The 20,849-nt window shown below is 50.8% G+C and overlaps 1 protein-coding gene across 4 annotated transcripts; it reads left to right on the top strand.

Annotated features, from left to right (window-relative positions):
- The first annotated feature begins 49 nt into the window (after nt 1-49).
- LOC140629114 (arylsulfatase D-like) lies at nt 50-18,769 on the top strand. Of its 4 annotated transcripts, none has more exons than XM_072818589.1 (10): nt 50-364; nt 2,266-2,415; nt 6,439-6,560; nt 8,713-8,835; nt 11,092-11,515; nt 11,699-11,835; nt 12,927-13,061; nt 15,224-15,386; nt 16,685-16,806; nt 17,838-18,769. In XM_072818589.1, the coding sequence occupies exons 1-10, from the start codon at nt 312-314 to the stop codon at nt 18,200-18,202; spliced, it is 1,794 nt and encodes a 597-aa protein (XP_072674690.1). In that variant the 5' UTR covers nt 50-311; the 3' UTR covers nt 18,203-18,769. The 4 variants fall into 4 exon arrangements, with proteins under 4 accessions (XP_072674690.1, XP_072674693.1, XP_072674691.1 ...); XM_072818590.1 differs by lacking the exon at nt 50-364 and adding an exon at nt 1,315-1,448; XM_072818591.1 differs by lacking the exon at nt 50-364 and adding an exon at nt 3,083-3,162 and having other exon boundaries at nt 2,306-2,415.
- The last annotated feature ends 2,080 nt before the right edge of the window (nt 18,770-20,849 follow it).

Raw genomic sequence — 20,849 nt, 5'->3', positions numbered from 1 at the left:
TGGGGGGCAGGTCATGGGGGGCAGGGCGGGGATGCGGGCACCAGGAAGGTCCCCGAGGGAGAGTCCCCGGGGAGGGTCCGACCCACGGCCCCAGGGCACGCGCGCTGCAGCGCTTGCTGCAAGGAAGGGGCTCGTCGGCCGAGATTCCCCACGGGCGCCTGCACCCTAGTGTCCCGGGGGTGCGCCAGGGCCCCGCGGAAACAGGTCTGCAGGATCGGTTCCCGGAAGCCCCGGGGCGGCAGGAGGTGCGGCGGCGTGGGCGGGACGGGCGCCGAGGGCCAAGGTCCTGCGCGTCCCGTGCGCTCGCGGCCATGGCTCCCGGGGCTCCCGGGGCTCCCGGGGGACGCAGCGCGCCCGCTGCCAGGTGCGCGGGGCCCGGGGAAGGGGGCGGGGTGCACACGCGGGAGCGCGGCCCCCGGGGCGGCAGGGCGGGCGGGGCGAGCCCCGGGAGTCGCCAAATCGCGGGGAGAGTCCGTGTCGCAGTCGCAGGGACGCGGGGCTGGAGAGCTGGCGCTGGAGGGTCGGGGGCACAGAGAGGGCACCCTCGGGCAGAGCGCGGCCGGGTCCCCACCGCCCCCACGCGCTCCCTTGGCCCCCAGTGTCCCCTCCGTCCACGACCATGTCCCCCCACTGTTTGTCGGGTCTCCACCGCCTGGGCCACGCTCCCTTGGCCCCCAGTGTCCCCTCCCTCCATGACCCTGTCTCCCCACTCTCTGTCCCCCACCCCCGGAGAGGCCGGGTCCCCACCCTCCTCCACCGCCCGGACACGCTCCCTTGGCCCCAGTGTCCCCTCCCTCCACGACCTTGCCCCCCCGGGCGAGGCTGGGTCCCCACCGCCCCCACGCGCTCCCTTGGCCCCCAATGTCCCCCCCCACTCTCTGCCCCCCACTCTCCGAGGCAGGTAGCTCCCCCCGCCGGTTCCCTCTGCACCCCCACCCCGCTCCCTCCCTCCCTCCCTCCGTGCGCGCCCCCGCCGGGTTCCGCTCCCCGCCCCCGCCCCTCCCCGACTCGGCGGCACGTCCGGTCCCACCCCCAGGTCCCCGCCCCGCCGCGCGCCGCTTCCTTCCTCCTCGCGGCTCGCTCCCGCCCCGGCCCCGCCCGACCCCTGCCCTGGCGCGGCGCTGGCCTCGCACCGCCACCCTGGGGCCCGCGCAGCCCCCGCGACCCCCGGGCGGAGCGCAGCCGTGCCCCGTGCCCCGTGCCCCGTGCCCCCGCCCGCCGGCGCCCCCCACCCTCCCCGACGCGCCGGGCCCCCCTCCCGGCTTGCGGCCGCCCCCGAACGCTGCGCCCACGGCCTGTCCCGCCGCGGCCACCCCAGACCCCGGGCCCCAGTCTCCGGGCGCAACGGGGGGACCCCGCCGGGGACCGCGGGCACGCTCGAGCCGCCAGCTTGGAGCCAGGAACGGGGACCAGGGCGCCCCGGGCCCCCCCACATTCCTCCTTAGAAAGTGCGTGTCCGCCCTTGCGGCGACCTCTGGGCCGGCCTGCGTCCCGGGGGTCGCCCCGGGAGGGACGGGGACGCCTGGGCAGCCGGGAGGCAGGACGGCGCGACCCGGGGAGGCGACCCTACCCTTTAGCGAGGGCACCTCCCAGAAGGAGCGGGGTTACCAAGGGTCGGGAGGAGGGCACCAAGGGCTTCCTTCTGCGCAAGACACTTCACTGGGGCACACGGGCCCTGCGGGGAGTCCTGCGGGGGTCCTGGGGAGGGTCCTGCGGGGGGTCCTGCGGGGGTCCTGGGGAGAGTCCTAAGGTGGGTCCTGTGGTGGTCCTGGGGAGGGTCCTGTGGGGGGTCCTGCGGTGGTCCTGGGGAGGGTCCTGTGGGGGGTCCTTCGGTGGGTCCTGCAGTGGGTCTGGCCGGGGGGGGATCCTGGGGAGAGTCCTGTGGGGAGATCCTGCGGAGAGTTCCTTCGGTGGGTCCTACAGTGGGCCCGGCGGGGGGGTCCTGCAGGGGTCCTGCAGTGGGTCCTGCGTGGGGTCCTGATGTGAGCTACTGCGGGGAGTCTTGCGGGGAATCCTGTGGAGGGTCCTGCGTTGGATCCTGCAGACGGTCCTGCTGGGGTCCTCCCGGGCGAGGGGGGGGGGTGTCAGTATGGGAGCAATCAGAGCAAAAGGAGGCAGAACGCACAGGAGACGGCTCCCTCAGTAAATCCGAACCCAGCACCCAGCGGGCACCACCTGCCTTCCCAGCAAGCTGCCTCGAAAGGCCGACTTAACATTGCAAGTAAACCCGAGACCTTACTTTTGGCCGCTGGCTTGTCTCTGCAGGCACTCCTGGTGGCCTCTCCTCCTTCTGTGTTTGCTCCCGGGGACATGCCAGTTAAAAGCAGCAAATGCGTTCAAACCCAATATTCTACTGATAATGGCAGATGATCTTGGCATTGGGGATCTTGGTTGCTATGGGAACAGCACCCTCAGGTACAGTATGCTGGTGGTCCTGGGTGTGCCCTAGCATAGGGGGGTACACGGCGCTGAATGATGCGCTTAAAATCTGCAAGTAGTGGGAAACTCCTTAGTGCCTCAGAGTGAAGGCCGAAGAAGTGATTTTTTGACAGGGAAGCAGGGTGCCAAACTGAAATTTTCAGAGAGGGCACTCCGGTGGGTGGTGTATTTGATTCATTCGGAGGGCTGCCCTAACACAGGGCCCCACATGGAGTAACTGTAGACAATAGGAATTTATTCTGTCTCAGTCCTGGAAACCAGATGTCTGAGATCGAGGCCCAGTAGGGGAGACACGCTCCCCCAAGAGGCTCCAGGGACGGTCCCTCCCGTCTCTGCCGGTGGCTGGGGCCCCAGGCGCCCCCGGGCTGGTGACCAAGTCCCTCCAGTCTCGGCCTCCATCTCCTCACGGGGCTCCTCCTCTGCATCTGTGTCTCCTCGCCTGTCTCTTATGAGGACCCCTGTCATTGCCTGTAGGGCTCATCCTCATCCCGGATGAGCTCATCACTAAATCCTTACCTAATTACACCTGTAGAGACCCCATTTCCAATTAAGGCCCCCCCACCCTAGTGGATTAGGCCGGGCGGATCTGCTCTGGGGGCTGCTATTCACCCACTGCCGATGGGCGCTGATTGCATATTCACAGTATGCAGGCTCCTAGGCCATCCCTGCAGGCAAACAAGTGGCCGGTGATGTTTGCAGGCTGATGCAGCAAGAGGAGAAAAGGTAGGAAAGCACCTCATTCCATTTCTTTTAGGAAGACCACCACCCCAACGTCACACAACCTGCCTTGGAATAGCTGCCCACCTTGGGACTGGCCTGCAGAGGCCCACCCCACCCCCCTTTGGTCACAGCCCCTCTAACATCAGCAGAAATCTGGCCTGTGTGTCCAGGGACCTTCCTTCCCCACGCTGACCCTGCCCACTTACATCTGCCAGAACAGATCCCTCACCCAGTGGAAGTGGACAGTTCGCTGGCTTCTGGCATTTTCAGAGATGTGCATCCATCACCACGATGCATTTTAGAATATTTTCACACCCCCAAAGAACGCCTTGCACTCTCTGAGCCATCATGCCCTGTTATGGACTGAAGGGTGTCCCCAGAATTCATATATGATGAATTCCTAACCCCTCAGGACCTTCTGTGGGCTGCTGGTTTGGGTTCAGCAAACATAAGCCATTAAGAAATCAAGAAACTGGGGCTGCATTCCCATTACCACCCCTAGGGGGGCAGCACCCATGATTTTTATGTCTAGTGTTTCTCCTTCCAGCTAAAATACTGGCAGTGCAAGGACGGTCTTTGGGGACATCCTAAAGCCAGCAAAGATGTTCTCTTAATTTAACTCATTGGCTCGTTGATGAAGACATTGGGCCAATCAGCGACACGAGTTGCAGCATGCCACTTAGGGATGTGGGGCCGTGCCCCTCACGATGCACCTGTAAGAAACGTGGCCATTCTACCCAAACCTATTACACTTCGCTGGTCTTCAAAATGTTGTCTACACTGCACGTCCACCCACCCCAACACGGGCAGGCCACACCCCCCTTTAAAAATCCTGCCAAAGTAAGCTATCAAGGCTGACAGGTGAAGACTTAACGTGTGTAAGGACCACCTGCCTGAGGGAAACTGTCTTTGGCTCCACGTCCCATAAGCCATCTTTCCCTTCGTCCTTCAGTGATTTGCTATGAAATCATTCTGACTTCTGTAGCACATCACATAAGCCGCTCTTCACTAGTAAATCCGTCCCCTCGAATTATTTCCAGCAACCACAGTATTCGCTGTGCGTGCCTAAATACCCTGTAAGACGGTTGTGCTCGAAATCAGAGCTCACACATCCTCGTTGTCAATCCCTCCGGTCGCTCGTGTAGGCCACACCAGCTCTGTTTCGTATCTTGCCTCGTAAGAAAGGGGCCTCGAGAGCACATGAGGTGTGTAATGCACATGTAGCTGCGAAGGGTCAGAGGAATAGAAGTTCAGGACAAAAAAGGGAGCCCGGGAACTGGCTCTGTGGCCCTCTCAACCTGCTTCTGAATAGCTGTGCCATCAGTCACATGTCCAGCCTCAGTTTCCCTTCTTGATGTAAGGCCATTGGATGATCTCCATGTTTCTTTCTGGGCCCATAATGCAAAACACGGAAGTGACCCCTGATGCTCTAACAGCAAATCCACACCAGGCATGTGTTAACGATATAGCCAAGTCTGTAAATAACGTGGAAACTGCCCGTTTTATTACCATCATAGGAAGAAAAGATATCTCTTCTCCCGGGAAAGTCGCATTTATGCCCTGCCCCTCCATTCCTTTGCTGAGAGTCACTGGGCTATTCCTCAGCATATTAATATCATTCTCAGAACTCTTTCTGGGTTTTTTTTCCTCTGGTTTTTTTTTTTTAAATATCTGATCCCACATGCCAGAGAGTTATTTTAAACAAAAAGAATGCATAAAAAATGAAAGGCAGTTGAGTGTAGTATTTCAGGATTATATTTGCCCATCAACTTCGTTAGGGAAACAGGGAGATGACATACATTGACTGAGAAGCAGAGAATTTAAAATCACTAGCAGCATCTTTCCTGTTTTAAGGTGTGTTTTAACAAGTAGAGGAATGAGATTCTGCAGGAAAGATTTCAATGCTGAGGTTGAAACCTGTGATGTTTTTCATTCTGTTCCACAGCGTAGATAATCATGAAGACATCTGTAAGAGATAAATACTTGATAGAAGAGAGATAGATACTAGACAGATAAATGATTGACGGAGAGTGAAATGAACTGATGGATGAATGGGTGAAGGATGGATGGATGGAAGTATTGATGGATTTCCATCAATATGGATGGATGATTGGATGGATGGGTGAAGACATGGATGGGTAGAACGTTGGATGGATGGATGAGGGTGGGTGGAAAGATTGATGGGTGGAAGGTTGGATGAGTGGACAAATGATGGATGAATGGAAAGATGGGTGGGTGAATGGATAGATGGATAGAAAGATGGATGGTTGGTTTAATGGATGGATGAAGGATGGATGGATGGATGCATTGGTGGTTGAAGGATGGATGGAAAGATGGATGGATGGAAGGTTGGATGAATGGACAAATGATGGATGAATGGAAAGATGGGTGGATGAATGGATACATGGGTAGAAAGATGGATGATTGGTTTAATGGATGGATGAAGGATGCATGGATGCATTGGTGGATGAAGGATGGATGGAAAGATCGATGGATGGAAGGAAAGATGGATGGGTGGATTATGGATGGAAAGACTGATGAGTGAAAGGATGAATGAATGGAAAGATGAGTGGACGGATGGGTGAATGGATGGACGGATGGATAGATACATGATACATAGATCGGTAGGTAATAGATGGACGACCATTGGATATCAAACTAGAGATAGAACTTTTGTAAACTGAGACATAGGTCAGAACTAACATAATTATACTTCGCTGCTAGAATCCTATAAGCCCTTGCAATTCATATTCAGAGCTTAGTAAAAAAAAAAAAGTAAATTTTAATAGTTGGGTTATTGAAAACACCCAACATGAATACCGAAATGGGTGATTTTTAATAACAGCATTTATATTTCAGTTGCTCACAATTTTAAAAAGAGTCAAAGGGGACAAAAGCAGCCAGAGCAATCTTAACTGACAGCTGTTCTTTGAAAACAGAGGCGTGGCCAGGCCCCCGCAGCTGCCCGGGGGAGCAGGTGTCGAGTACTAGCATCAGCTGTGGCTTCTGGGCCGGCGAGGGGCCAGGAAGCCACAGCCGCGGGACTACGGAGAACAGCTTGCACACAACAGGGCGAGGGGCGCTGTGTCTTTAGGAACGGAGTCGTCAGGAAAGAAGCTGCAGGGGTCACAGAGTGGGTGGGTGGGTGGAACCCCCACAGGCAGCTACCTGTAAAACCCTAAGGAAATACTGGTGTGCTCCGCGCCCTGCTTCTCGGTGCAGGGGTCCTGGTCAGCACGTCCCCCGCCTGACAGGGATGTTTGTGTGTGGTTTGCTCAGGACACCCAATATCGACCGGCTTGCAGAGGAAGGCGTGAGGCTCACCCAGCACCTGGCGGCCGCCCCCCTCTGCACCCCCAGCAGATCTTCCTTCCTCACAGGGAGGCACTCCTTCAGATCAGGTCAGTGTGGTGGGGACGACCGAGACGGGGGCACGTCTGCGTCCACTCGTGTCTTGTCCGTGGTATTATTAGCGATGCTTGAGATGCAGGGAAAATGGTGCAGCTACCATCTGCGGTGCCATCACCCTGAAATTATGTAAAAAGAATACTGTGTTTTAGGTAAGTCACGCGATGATTGGGTTGATTGGGAATTCAGAGGCCGAAGCTGTCCAACGGTAGCTGGTTTGGGTTGACATCACGCTTATTAATTTAAATATTTTAGTTTAGAGGAATATTTCCTTATATGGCCAAGGGGACTTCGAAGAGGTGATTAAGTGGAGGGTCTTGAGATGGGAACATTATTCTAGATTATCCAGGTGGCCCCGTGTCCTCACAAAGGTCCTTATGAGAGAGAAGCAGGAGTCAGAGGACAAGGAGGACGTTGGTGTGGTGCAGTTCAGGTATGGCTTGTCATTGTCTGCTGAAGCTGAATGCACGCACGTGCCGTGACCCAGCAATGCCTAAGTACGTGCCCACCATGTACACATGTGCATGTTCTGCAGAAGATGGAATGGGAATGTTCACAGCACCACAGTCTGTAAGGTGCTGACATAGATATAGTTCATCAGTGGAAGACTGCGTTAATAAACTGGCGTATCCACGTATTGGAATATTGTTGTATTCTCTGAGCAGCCAAACGGAGTACCACAGATGGGGCAGCCTAAATAGACATGAATCTTCTCACCATCTTGGAGGCTGGGAGGCTGGGATCCAGGTGTGGGCAGGACTGGCTCCCTGTGAGGCCTCTCTCCTGGGCATGTAGACGCCGTGTTCTCCCCGTGTCCTCACGTGGTGGCCCCTCTGTGCATGTCTGCGTCCTCACCTCCTCTTCTTATAAGGACCCTGGTCCTATGGGATCAGAGCCCACCCCAGTGAGCTCATTTATACCTCTTTAAAGTATCTTCAAATACAGTTGCATTCTGAGGTGCTGGGGGTCAGGTCTCTATGCACAAGATGCTAGTAGCAGCCACTCTCCCCACCAACTTGTGACAACCAAAAATGCCTCCAGGCATTGCCAAGGATTCCCTGCGGGGCAGAATTACCTTTGGTTGGGAGCCACTGCCACAGATAGATCATGGAGAGACAATAGAGATAGGTAGGTAGGCAGATAGATAAATAGATAATAGATTGATAGGTGATATTAATAGATTGATAGCTGGGGAGATACATAGATAAATTATAGATACATGGATGGATGGATGGATGGATGGATAATAGATGCATTGATAGATTAATATAGATGGATAGATGGATAGAAAGATGAATGGATGGGTGGGTAGATGGATAGATGGAGGGATGAATAGATTAGATAGATAGATAGATAGATAGATAGATAGATAGATAGATAGATAGAGGAATCAATGGATGGATAGGTAGGTGGATGGATGGATAAATGGATAGATGGATGGATGGATGGATGGATGGATAGATAGGTAGATAGATAATAGATAGATAATAGATAGGTAGGTAGATAGATAATAGAATTGATGGATGGATGGATGGATAGATATATATAGAATTGATGGATGGATAGATAGATATATAGATAATAGAATCAATGGATGGATGGATGGATAAATAGATAATAGAATCGATGGATGGATGGATAGATAGATAATAGAATTGATGGATGGATAGATAATAGAATCGATGGATGGATAGATAGATAGATAGATAGATAGATAGATAGATATAGAATCGATGGATAGATAGATAGATTAGATAGATAATAGAATCGATAGATGGATAGATAGGTAGATGGATGGATGGATCGATCGATCAATCGATCGATCGATAGATGAGAGGATGGATGGTTGGATGATGAAGAGAGAGAGAAAGATAAAGACGCAATCTCTCCTGCTAAGACAGGGTTTCTCAACCTCAGCAGTGCTGACATCTGGGCTGGATGATTCTCTGTGGTGTGGACATCCTGGGCACGCTAGGGTGTCCCCACCCACCACATGCCAGTAGCATCCCTCCCTCAACTGCGATCACCCAAACCAATCCCGAGCAGAGTGAAGAGTCCACTGGCGTGGGCCAGGCCCCTCCCCAGGTGAGAACCCGTGCTGTAGCCGTGGGAGAGTGAGTGCGTGCTCTCTGCTCTGCTCCACAGGCATGGAAGCCCATGATGGGTACCGCGCCCTCCAGTGGAACGGGGCATCGGGCGGACTCCCGGAGAACGAAACCACATTTGCGAGACTCCTGCAGCAGCAAGGTTATGCAACCGGCCTCATAGGTACTCCTATTGTTCAGGGAGCAGGACGGTCAACCATCAAAAGAACTTGTTTCCCTGCAGGGCCAAAAAGTCACGCGTCCGAACCCAAATCAGGGGCTGGCCCCATGTGACCTCTCTTGGACCAGTCATACTGTTGGATCGTCTGTCATTCTGTAGGGAATGATGGGAATCCTCTGGAGAGCCGGTTCTCAGACATCATTAGTTCAAGGGCCAACCCTGTAAGACCACCTGTCTGAGAAGGGCACTCTGACACCTGCTAGGTTACTTCTTTGCAGATGGGCACTCCCCCGTCATGGGCCAGACGCTTGACCCTTTTCATTCCTTGCTCAGCCTGTGTGCTTAGAAGTCGTATCCCGTCTTACAGGAATCAGAGGCTGGATGACGACGGCGTCTTCCCTGACCCCCCGGTCAAGGGAGGGCTGGGTCAGATCCGTGTGCAAGGGGGTCCCATTTGAGTCTTCATCAGCTTTTCCACACTCAGAGTCCCCGTTGAGTTTAGAGGGGACCGTGACACCCCCACTTTGTCAGGACGAGGGAGGGGTAATCACCCTTCCCCCCTTTTAAAATTTCCTACTACTTTAGAAATAGAGATTATGTAGATTTACTACCCACAGTTCCAGAGGCTGAGGAGTCCAAGATCCCGGGGCTGACAGATTCCGTGTCTGGTGAGGACCCTCATCCTGCTTCACAGATGACCGTCTTCTCTCCATGTGTCACTCGTGAGAAGAAGGAGTGACTGTCTCTCTGGGGCGCTAATTCCATTCGTGGAGGCTCCAGCCTTAGGACTTGATCTCCTCCTCCCCCAAGGTCCTGCCTCCAAATACCATCAGCCTCAGGGTCAGGTCTCAACGTAGGAATTTTGGGGAAACATAGATACTCAAGACACAGCTTATCGCTTCTTCAGGGACATTTTCAAGGACTTTGTACGCATCTACTCTACTGCCTGTATTTCTCTTTTCAATCTTAAGACGTAGAGCAAAGCTTCTTAGTTACTAGAACTTTCCATTACCAGCTCACTGCCATTGGGTCAATGTCCTTCACCCCCACAACCACCCATGTATCTTCTACTCCATGGGTGGAATTGTTTTTAACACTAGATAAGTAGATTTATTTAGTGTTTACTGGAACTACGGACCAGGGTATCGGTTCCTTCTGTGAATCTTTATTCTTCTGGTCCACACACCTCATCTACATTTAGACAAGGCTGTTCTTCACGTCCCAAATGGTAGAAAGCAGACGAGAAGGAGACTCTCCTCTATACTTTTCTTCTCCACCCGTTTCAACCCATTCCGGCATTTTCGTTTCCTTAAATGTAAGCGGGGGTACAAAGGGATGTCCTTGGGCTTGGAACTAGAACCAATGCTCTGTAATGGGAGGGAAGAACAGGGTGGAGACCTGGTTTAACCTCTGCACTTGGAAATTATGGCAAATAGTATGTTGAACCCTTTTCTGTCCTATTTTGTAACTAGATTTAAGCTGGCTGAGTGTCTGGAGCACATAAAATAGGAAGAACCCAATTCTTGTATATCCTGCTAGAATTAGACATATGGGTCTCCTCATGTTCCATCTCAGTGATTTTATAAGTTACTGCCTTTGGAAAAAAGTCTATTACAAGCATTTGTTGCTCACTAGTTAGTGGAGTGAGCCAGTCCTTCTATTCTGTTGTAAGATTATTCTAGAGCCAACCCCTTTATTGAGTGGTTGTCTTTTAAGTAAGAAATATCAGTAAATGATATTTTCTGAGTTATTTAATAGCAGGATAGTCTAAGCTTGCAAACTTATAATTCCTAACAGTCCAGAAAATCTTAAACTTTCAATCTCTTGATAACGATCATGACTCCATACGTTCGTTTAGTAGTGCCATGCGCTTTATATCAAACAAATTCATTTTATTCCTTTCTATTTTGAATTTCTATTATGTCCCTTTTTTTTAATGATTTTATTTATTTATTCATGAGAGACCCAGAGAGAGAGGCAGAGACACAGACAGAGGGAGACACAGGCTTCCTGCAGGGAGCCCGACGCGGGACTCGATCCCGGGACCCCGGGGTCACGACCTGAGCCAAAGGCAGATGCTCAACTGCTGAGCCACCCAGGAGTCCCTATTATGTTCCTTTCCTATTTCAGATTTTGCTGTTTGCATAGCATCCTTTTGATTGGAGCACGGCAGTTACTGAGAAGGTGATCGGTAGCACGCAGAATTCCTTCAAGAGTACTTTCAATGTGTGTTCTTTACCCCTCTGCTCTTATTTTCAGGAAAATGGCACCAGGGTGTAAACTGTGAATCCCGAACCGACCACTGCCACCACCCATTGAACCATGGATTTGACTATTTTTATGGCATGCCTTTCACGCTGGTGAATGACTGTCACCCAGACAGGCCCCCGGAAGTAGATGCCACCACCAGAGCAAAGCTGTGGCTTTCCACCCAGATGGCGGCCCTGGCGGTACTGACCATTGCTGTTGGCAAGGTTTGCGGGTTAATCTCCGTGTCCTGGAAGGTAGTTCTGGGTGCGGCCAGCCTCGTCTTCCTCTTCTTTGTCTCCTGGTACGCCAGCTTTGGGTTCGTGCGCCGTTGGAACTGTATCTTGATGAGAAACCATGACGTCACAGAGCAGCCCATGGATTTGGAAAGAACGACGAGTCACATGCTACGGGAGGCCGTTTCGTATATCGAAAGGTAATAAAACCCTCCCATTTTTAAAGAGGAGGTGAGTTCTCAGAGCACCTGAGTGGGTCTCTTTGCCATCTTTGGGATTTCTTAAACCAGCCCCAATGGTGAGATGGGTTTCAAGGACTCAGATGGATCAAATAGTGTTGAAACAGGTGCCATTGTATCTGAAGGATGTTTTTCTTCTTTCAGAAATAAGCACCAACCATTTCTTCTCTTCTTGTCCTTGCTGCATGTACACATTCCCCTGGTAACCACAAAACAGTTTCTCGGGAAAAGCCAGCACGGCTTATATGGCGACAACGTGGAAGAGATGGATTGGCTTGTAGGTAAGTCAAGGTGCGGCCGTCCCTCATTCACCCTTGGCCTCACCACACAACTTTGGTAACAGATGGGTCTCCCGACTATGAACTGGGTTGCAATAAAGAATAAGAAAAGGCAAAGGATAGGGGGAGACTTCCCCATATCATTCACATGCTCCTTCAGCACTTCCGGTTCCTCAATCTATTCCTGCACCAAATCATCCTTCCACAGAATGCATTATTTAAAGCTGTCATGTGACATTACAGAAAGGGAACCAAGAACACTGTTGTTCAGGGCAACGGACCAACATTGCTGGTCCCCCCAATGACCTTGAGAAAGCCTGGAGAGATCCAGTGAGTGACCTTGTAGATTCTGTTTGCTTTCACAAAGAAGTATAGTTGATACACAAGGTTACCACATTTCAAGTGTATATAGATTCTTAAAAGAACGTAGACATCTAAATTCTTGCAGGACCTGATGACTTGTCCTGGGAGAAGCATGATGATTATAGTAGACCAGTAAAGAGGCAAACAACCTCAAAACATGAGGGTGGGTTACATAATGCTTTAAAAACATGCATTTCCACTGTGCACCTGCCCACGTGGTTTGAAATCTCTACTTTCAGTGCTTTAGATGTGCATTTGGTCTCCGTAGAGAAAGCAAGGGCTGGGCTTATAGATGGCTCTGCTCTCCTGAGCCTTGGCCCGCATGTGCCAACACCACTAACTGATGCTCATGGCTCTGGCTTCCTCCTATCTCAATAGGGGTCTCCCATGAAATCCTTTCTCAGCACGTTCCCACCCCCATGCACTCTTTACAGACACACATATTCATCCCAGCAGTGCATGTTCAGAGCACGCCATCCCTGGCATACTGCCTCTAGGCGTTTATTCTGTTTTCCATATTTGTGATACCTTTGTAAACAAGATTCTGAATCTTGTGGTATCAGAAAAATCAAGATAGGGGCTCACACTTTGTGATCACATTCATAATGATGGTGTCTTGGCGACTGCCGAGTCCCCTTATGAGACTTTCTAGCAAGAAAGGACAAATTGGGGTTGCATTCGCTGATGCTATTTCACTGGCTCTGTCGTGAAATGTTCCAATTCTCTCAAAGGTGAAGTCCTTAATGCCATTGAAGAAAACGGTTTGAAAAACACGACATTCACCTATTTTACCTCTGATCATGGAGGACATTTGGAGGCAAGAGACGAACGTGGCCAGCTGGGGGGATGGAATGGAATATTCAGAGGTGAGACCAATGGATATCAGGGGTTAAAAGGCAGATAAAGGACCCACCAAATGACTCCCAGAAATACAGGTTGGAAAACAACCAGAAGGGGGAAAAGTGTGCATTTTCAAAGGTGGATTTCTTGAGCAGCTGCCATACACCAAATTCTATCCAGATGTTAAGAGAGAGAAAATAAGACATACGCCCTTCCCTTCAAGGGTTTACATTGTAGTGGAAGAGAGAGATATACAAATAAATAAGATAAAATTAAAATAAATGCCACCCTAAATCAAAGGTAGGGCAGTAACCATAAGCTTAGTTACATATGTCCCTGTATTCCACTATGTCATGTGAGATTTGGGGCATTATACCTTTGTTTTTCCATTTTTAAAAATATTTTATTCATTTATTTGAGAGAGAGATAGAGATAGAGATAGCATGAGCAGGGGGCGAGAGGGAGAAGCAGGCTCTCTGCTGAGCTGGGAGCCTGACAGAGGGCTTGGTCCCAGGACCCCGAGATCATGACCTGAGCCCAAGGTAGATGCCTAGCCAGCTGAGCCACCCAGGCACCCCTATATTGCCATTAAAAAAAATCTGATACAGTCACTCTGCATGATTCGTGGATTCCATATTTACGAATTCACCTACTTGCTAAAATTTATCTGTAACCCCAAAATCAGTACTTGCAATGTCTTTGCGCTCATGTGAACAGCAGTGAAAACATTCATTGCCCGACACACACGTTCTCAGCTAAGGTCAGATGAGGCGACCCTGTTGCCTACATTTCATCTCTCAGACTATACACACGTGTCCTTTTTGTGGTGTCTTTAGTGGCCATGTTTTTGTGATTTTGTTTGGGTTTTGTTGATGACTCTGCTGCTTCAAGTGGCTCCAACTGTACTGCCAAAGGGCTGTGCTCTGTTCCCAAGGGCAAGAAGCTTGCCATGGGCCGTATGGAGAAAATAAGTACGTTAGATTAGCTTCATCCAGACTCGAGTTCCCGCACTGTTGGCCATGAGGTCAATGCAAACGAATTGCAGTATCTACTCAAGAAGGGGTCTTTAAACCAAAACATATGAAAATAGACCAATTGGCTATTGCAAATACAGGGACCAGAGTCTCCCTGGTACTGAGCCCTGGATTAAATCTGGAAGTCGGGGTTCAGTATTTGCTAACTGGGTGTTTGTGGTGACTTTGTAGAACATCACTCTGGGGAGTAATGAGGGTCGACTGTATATGTTCCTACGACTTGGAAGTGGATGTTTTCTCCCGTCTTCCGTGTACATCCTGAAGCTGTAATAGGTTCATGATTCTCATCATTTCCAGTAGTATATTCTAGAAACCGCCGACACCTTGACTTCCGACTGTGAGACCCAGAGCAGAGTAGCCGCAAAGCCACATCCGACTCCCAACGTACAGAACCGAGACCTAATACACAGGAGTGAAGCTGCTGGTTTACAGTAACTTATTATGCAACAGCAGCAGCGCAAAACGAAAGCAGGCGAGGCGAGTGCAGTTATTACAGTTTCCAAACTGCAACAAAGCTGCATTTATTTAGCAAGACTCCGAACACATGTACCCTTCTTGTTTACAAGTCTCCTTTTGTAACATAGGATGGCTTTAACTCCCATACCCAGAGTTCCTAGGGAGTGTAAGCATGTTGTCTAATGCTCAGTACCTATACGCCTTTCCCCAAGAGCCAATCTGGGCCCAAACCCATTGCCAGGGGTCCCAGAAATGAAAAATAACCAGGAAAAGCAGTAAAGGAACAGGTGGGTGGTATGGCAAGCAGGTGGGAGAGGAAGAGAAGCAGGGGAAGAGATCCCAGACCCAATTTCTAGTCCTTCCAGAAAGAAAAAGGATAGAGGAAGGATCATGCACACTGTGAAATCCAAATGCATTACACCTCTGAAGCCACGCATCGCACGCCCCGTGTGTTCCAATGGTCATAAAGACTCATCGAATGTCAAGAGGAGAGCATATGGACTCCACCTGCCAGTGGGGGTATGGCGAGGTTCTGGAATTATTGCAGCAAACATTTTGGGAGGTGCAGGTTGCTAAAGTGTGCATTTGTGAGCAGGGGTGCCCAGGTCCATAGACAGAGACAGACAGGTGTATCCAGGTGTGTGTGTGTGGATGGGACCATCTCCTGGAGAATTCTAATGGCACTTACTTACTTACAGGTGGCAAAGGGATGGGGGGCTGGGAGGGCGGCATCCGCGTCCCGGGGATCTTCCGGTGGCCTGGGGTGCTGCCAGCTGGCCGAGTGATCCACGAGCCCACCAGCCTGATGGATGTCTTCCCCACCGTGGTCCAGCTGGGGGGCGGCGAGGTGCCCCAGGACAGGTACACATGCAGTGAGACCCCTTCGTGCCCCAATTCCTGACAGCTATCCTTTACTATTTCACATGTAATGAGAAAACCTACCACGAGATTAAAGTTCTCACATCCTCGCATGGAGGGGACAGCCTAATGCAAAATAATCACACTCGGCAAAGAGTGATGATATAAAATATTGGGTCCTTCTCGTTTTGCTGTTTTGGTAAAATTTTATAACTCCGCACAGCAATGGGGGGATTGAAAGCATTAGATGTCGATCCGTTGAAACTCATCTCCCTATGATTTCCTGAAATGGACTTTTGCCCATATTTTAGTGAGGCTCTCACAGCATGTTTTAAAAAATGATTTATTACCTCAATATTAGCACATGACCAAAGTCTCTTGCTAACACAAGATAAAAACAAAGCAGTAAATATTTTGATCATGATTGGATTTTACTCCATTTAGAGGGGCAAATAAATACTCCCGTATGAGAGAGATAGAACCAGTGCAGGTACATGTCTGTGCTTATAAAATAAGACATTTATCTTAAGGGATTGGCTCATGCAATTGTGGAGGCTGGCAAACTGAAATCCTTACGTCAGGCCATCAGGCTGCAAACTCAGGTAGGATTGCTGTGTTGCAATCTTGAGGCAAAATCCCATCTTCCCTGGAAAACCCGTCTTTGCTCTTGGTGGCTGTCAACGGATTTGGTGAGGCCCACCCTCATTATGAATGGGCTCTGTTTTGCACAGAGCCCACTGACTGTGGATGTCAACCATTTCTGAAAAAACAAGTGCCCTCACAGCAACCCTTAGACTGGTGTTTTACCAAATCACTGAAGACTGTAACCCAGCCACGTAGACACAGAAAACAGAACTGTCATCATTAGGGTATAATTAAAATAAAGGTGCTTTACAACCGTAAGGAAAAACACTATGTTTGCACATTAAATTCAGATCAAGGATTTTTTTTAAATATCAGTTGTTGTAAGGAAGACTCTCCAGGTCATGTGGCCATCACTGGCTGTCTTCATCCGCTTCCTGCGGACCGGATGGCATCTTTTGGAATCTGTTATGTCTTAAAATGTTGCCTGTAGTGCTGTGTAACAAATGACCCCACAACTTAGTGACTTTGTGTCTAAAAACAATGACATGCATCTTGCTCAGCAGCTTGCAATCTGCATAGTATCAGAGAGACAGCTCATCTGTGCTGTTGTTGCTCTTAGTTGGGGGGCCCTTACAAGGTTAGAGTTTCATTTCCAGGTGCAACACAGACTGAATGGTCTTGGTCTGATCCCTTCCTATGTCTGTTCATGGAATCAGGGTGATTGATGGCCGTAGCCTGGTGCCCTTGCTTCGAGGGGCTGCTGAGCACTCAGCACATGAGTTCCTGTTTCATTACTGTGGAAAGTATCTCCACGCGGCACGCTGGCACGAGAAGGACAGTAAGTACATACCTTCCCCCCGGTGCAAGGGGTGGCTTGCATGAGTCAGGGTTCCCCCAAGAAACAGAACCCACCGTGTGTGGGATGGATGGATAGATGGAGGGAAGGGAGGGATGAGGGGTGGATGGATGGATGGATAGATAGAGATGCATTGAGGAAAAATGGAGAGATGGATGAATGGGTTGGACAGATGAATGAACAGAGAGAGACAGATGGACAGATGGATAGATGGGTGGGTGGATGGATGGATAGATGGATGGATGGGTGGAGACATACATGGGTGGACAGGTAGATGGATGTATGGATGCATGAATAGATGCATGGTCAGATAGAGATGGATAGACGGATAGATGGATGGGTGGATAGATGGATGGGCAGGTGTATGGACAGATGGACAAATGGATAGATGGATGGGTGGATGGATGGATGAGTGGAAAGATGGATGGATGAGTGGAGAGATGGGTGGATGGATAGATAAATGGATGGGTGGATGATGGATGGATGGATGGATGGATGGGCTGTTTCAGAGATGAGTGGATGGATGCATGGATGGACAAATGAACAGATGGACAGACAGATGAATGGACAGATGCATGCTTGGGTGGATGGTAGATGGTGGACTGGTAATAGGATAAATTAACATGTAATGAGATAGATGACAAGTAGATAATAGATGGATGAATGACAGAGATAGAAGATAAGGAGATGTAGACAAATGGATGGATAGAAACACACACAGAGGTTTGAAAGACATGTCTCATGTGGCTGTAGGGCCTGGCAAGTCTGAAATGTTCAGGGCCAGCCCTCAGTCTGGCCGGCGTGGATGCTGCCACCTGGATTCTAAAGCCTAGAAACTCAGGCATGATTTCTAGATCGTACTCCGCAGTCATTCTTTCCTCTTTAGGGACCTTCAGTCTCCTTTGTCTCACACGTTCAATTGATTGGGTGAGACCCATCAGTATGGAGGGCAGCCTACCAATATAAATGTTCATCTCATTGGGTGCCCTGACCACGTCTCCATTTGCCTTTAGGTGGAAGACTCTGGAAGGTCCACTACATGACGCCACGATTCCACCCCAAGGGCGCAGGGGCCTGCTACGGCTGGGGTGTGTGCCCCTGCTCGGGGGACGGTGTGACCCAGCACAGCCCGCCCCTGCTCTTTGAGCTCTCCAGGGACCCTTCTGAGGCACGGCCCCTGTCCCCTGACTCTGAACCTCTGTACAACATGGTAGTAGCACAGGTGGGTGAGGCTGTGGAGCAGCACAGAAAGACCCTGAGCCCTGTGCCCACCCAGTTTTCCCTGAGCAACATCATCTGGAAGCCGTGGCTGCAGCCTTGCTGTGGGACCTTCCCCTTCTGCGCGTGTGGGCAGGATGAAGATCACAGTGAGACATGACCTCACACTTGGCAGGATGCCCGTCATCAGACAGACAGACGGGGTGAAACGAGTTGGCGGGAGTGTGGCAAACAGTGGAACCCTCATGCCCTGTGGGTGGGTATGCGAACTGGAGCAGCCACTCTGGAAACAGTATGGAGGCTCCTCAAAAAATTCAAAATAGAGCTTCCTATGACCCAGTGATTCCACTGCTGGGTATTTACCCCAAAGGAAATGGTAATAGGATCTCAAACAAATCTGCACCCCCATGTGCACAGCAGCATGATTCATGGCAGCCAAGACCTGGAAGGAACCCAACTTCTCATCGATGGATGGATGGATGGATCAATGGATGGATGGATGGATGGATCGATGGATGGATGGATAAAGAACAGGTGGTCCATCCACACGATGCAACATGACTCAGCCACGAGAAGGAAGGAGATCCTGCCATTTATGGATGACGTGGGGTGGACCTCAAGGACATTGTGCAAAGTGCAATAAGTCAGACACACCTAGGGAAAAAAAAGCATGAGCTCACCGATACATGCAATCTTAAAAATAAAAAGAAATTCGAACTTGTAGAAAGAGAGGATACAATAGTGATGGCTGCTAGGAGTTTGGGGGGAGATGGCTAGAGGATGCTCAGAGGACACGAACTTTCAGTTATGAGAGGATCACATCCTGGAGATGCCTGGGCCAGCACGGCGGTGGGGGGGAGGGGCTAGTTTCTGATCCTGTATCCTGTCCTTGAAATCTGCTGAGAGACTAGCCGTGCGGTGTCGTCGCCGTGCATACCCTACGTGATCATTAGCGAAGGTGATGGGTGCGTTAATTCACTTCACCGGGGTGGTCATTTCACGTGGTGTACGGGTATCGCATCATCGTGCTGTACACCATAAATACATACAGTTTTGCCAGTTCTGCCCCCGTGAATCTGCGAAATAAATATTGAATGTTTAAATTAAATACTTAAAAGGGAGAAGCACATCTCGCCCACAAACCAGGACGATGGAAGGGGACACACACCATAAGGTCTAGCTTGGGTTTCCCTGTCTTGAGTACCGTGTCCTGGGCACAGAGTGGGCAGTGGACACCCAGTAATGCCCCCAGTCCTGCTCCTCTCCTAAAGCTCGGGAGTGATCATGATGCCAGGATCCAATTTTTGTACACATTGATTTTAAAGCATCCATCCTTGGGGTTTCGCTGTGTCTGCGGACAGCCTTACACAAGGGGAGGCTGATGTTTCCGAGCCTCGTCTTTCTGGCTAACAGAGAAACCAGCTCCGTGTCTGGTGTTGAGGATTGGATGATCTCCTAAGCGGCTGATGTAACCGCACACATTACATTCACTGCCCCTCTGTCCTCATCTTACGAGTTAGAAATTACTTTGGGGCTGCTAGTAACAGACATCGGGAATAAATGCCATAAGCGAGAGAAGGATGTGTGCTCTCGGAGGGGAGCAACCGCGGGCTGGCAGCCTCATTGCAAATGCACGCTCTACTCTCCTCTGCCTCATGGTCTCAGGATGGCTGCAGCAGCTCCAGCCATGACGTGGACATTCCGGGCTGCAGGAAGAAGGGCATTCCTCCCAGTCGAGTCAGCCCCGGCGAAGGGGATTTTGCAGAAGTCCTAACCCCGGACCCCTGCCTCCATCCATAGATAGAACTGGGAATTGAGAGATGCACTCTTGCAAGTGGGCACATATCAGCCCCGGTGTTAGAATCAGGGTTCGTCTCAGCCTGAAGGTGAAACAGCCTTTTTTTTTTTTTTTTGACTTGACTTGACTTGACCAAGGTCTTTGATACATCATTTCATTGCTAAATTAAGTGACTTCTTAAGCATATTTAGCCCTTGCTGTTCATTTATAAACGTCAGGAATTTCTGCAAGAAATCTCCAGGGATTTTTTTTTTCCGTCCTTTATGACTTTATCTTCTTGTGAGTCAGTCTTTTCCAGTGAAATGTCTTTCTGCTCACAGAACACTATCAGTATCCAGCTCTACATCACTGTGTTTCTTTTTTTAATGCAAAACTGACTGGGTGATGGGCACCGAGGGGGACACTTGACGGGATGAGCACTGGGTGTTATGCTGTATGTTGGCAAATCAAACTCCAATGAAAAAATATACACACAAAAAAATGCAAAACCGAGGCAGAAGATGGGATGCCCAGCAGGGGGTGGGGGCGTGGAGGGGATGGGGGAAACCCCCCCCCCCCCGCCACCACAAGGCACAGGGAGCTGTGTGCAGACCCTCTGGGGTAAGCGGGATTCACAGCAGGGCTCGGGCACTCAGAGCTCATTCACAACCTGACCGGACAAGCCCCAGCTCAGTCTCCAGGGCTCTGGACTCACAGTGAAACATTGGCAAGGAGCCTCACCGGTTAGACCGGCTGTGGCTTAACTAAGGGGCAGGACAGACCCCTCCCCTCCGCTGTCCGCTCTGAGCCAGCTTGAGAGGAGTTTCCTCCCACACAGCAAATGGGGAGCTTTGCACGTGGTGTCGGATGTTGCTGAATCCCCACGGCTGCCTGCCTTCCCCTCCCACACCCTTGTACCCAGCTCTGCCTGAGTGTGAGCACACCCAGAGGGGTCCCGGGGGTGCACTCCAACATCCAAACTGGGGAAAATTTGCAGATGTGCTCAGCTTTGGGTGGCCCCAAAGATCAG

Source organism: Canis lupus, chromosome Y (genome assembly GCF_048164855.1).
Source record: "Canis lupus baileyi chromosome Y, mCanLup2.hap1, whole genome shotgun sequence".
Taxonomy (NCBI): domain Eukaryota; kingdom Metazoa; phylum Chordata; class Mammalia; order Carnivora; family Canidae; genus Canis; species Canis lupus.
This window is presented reverse-complemented; position numbering and strand designations above follow the sequence as displayed.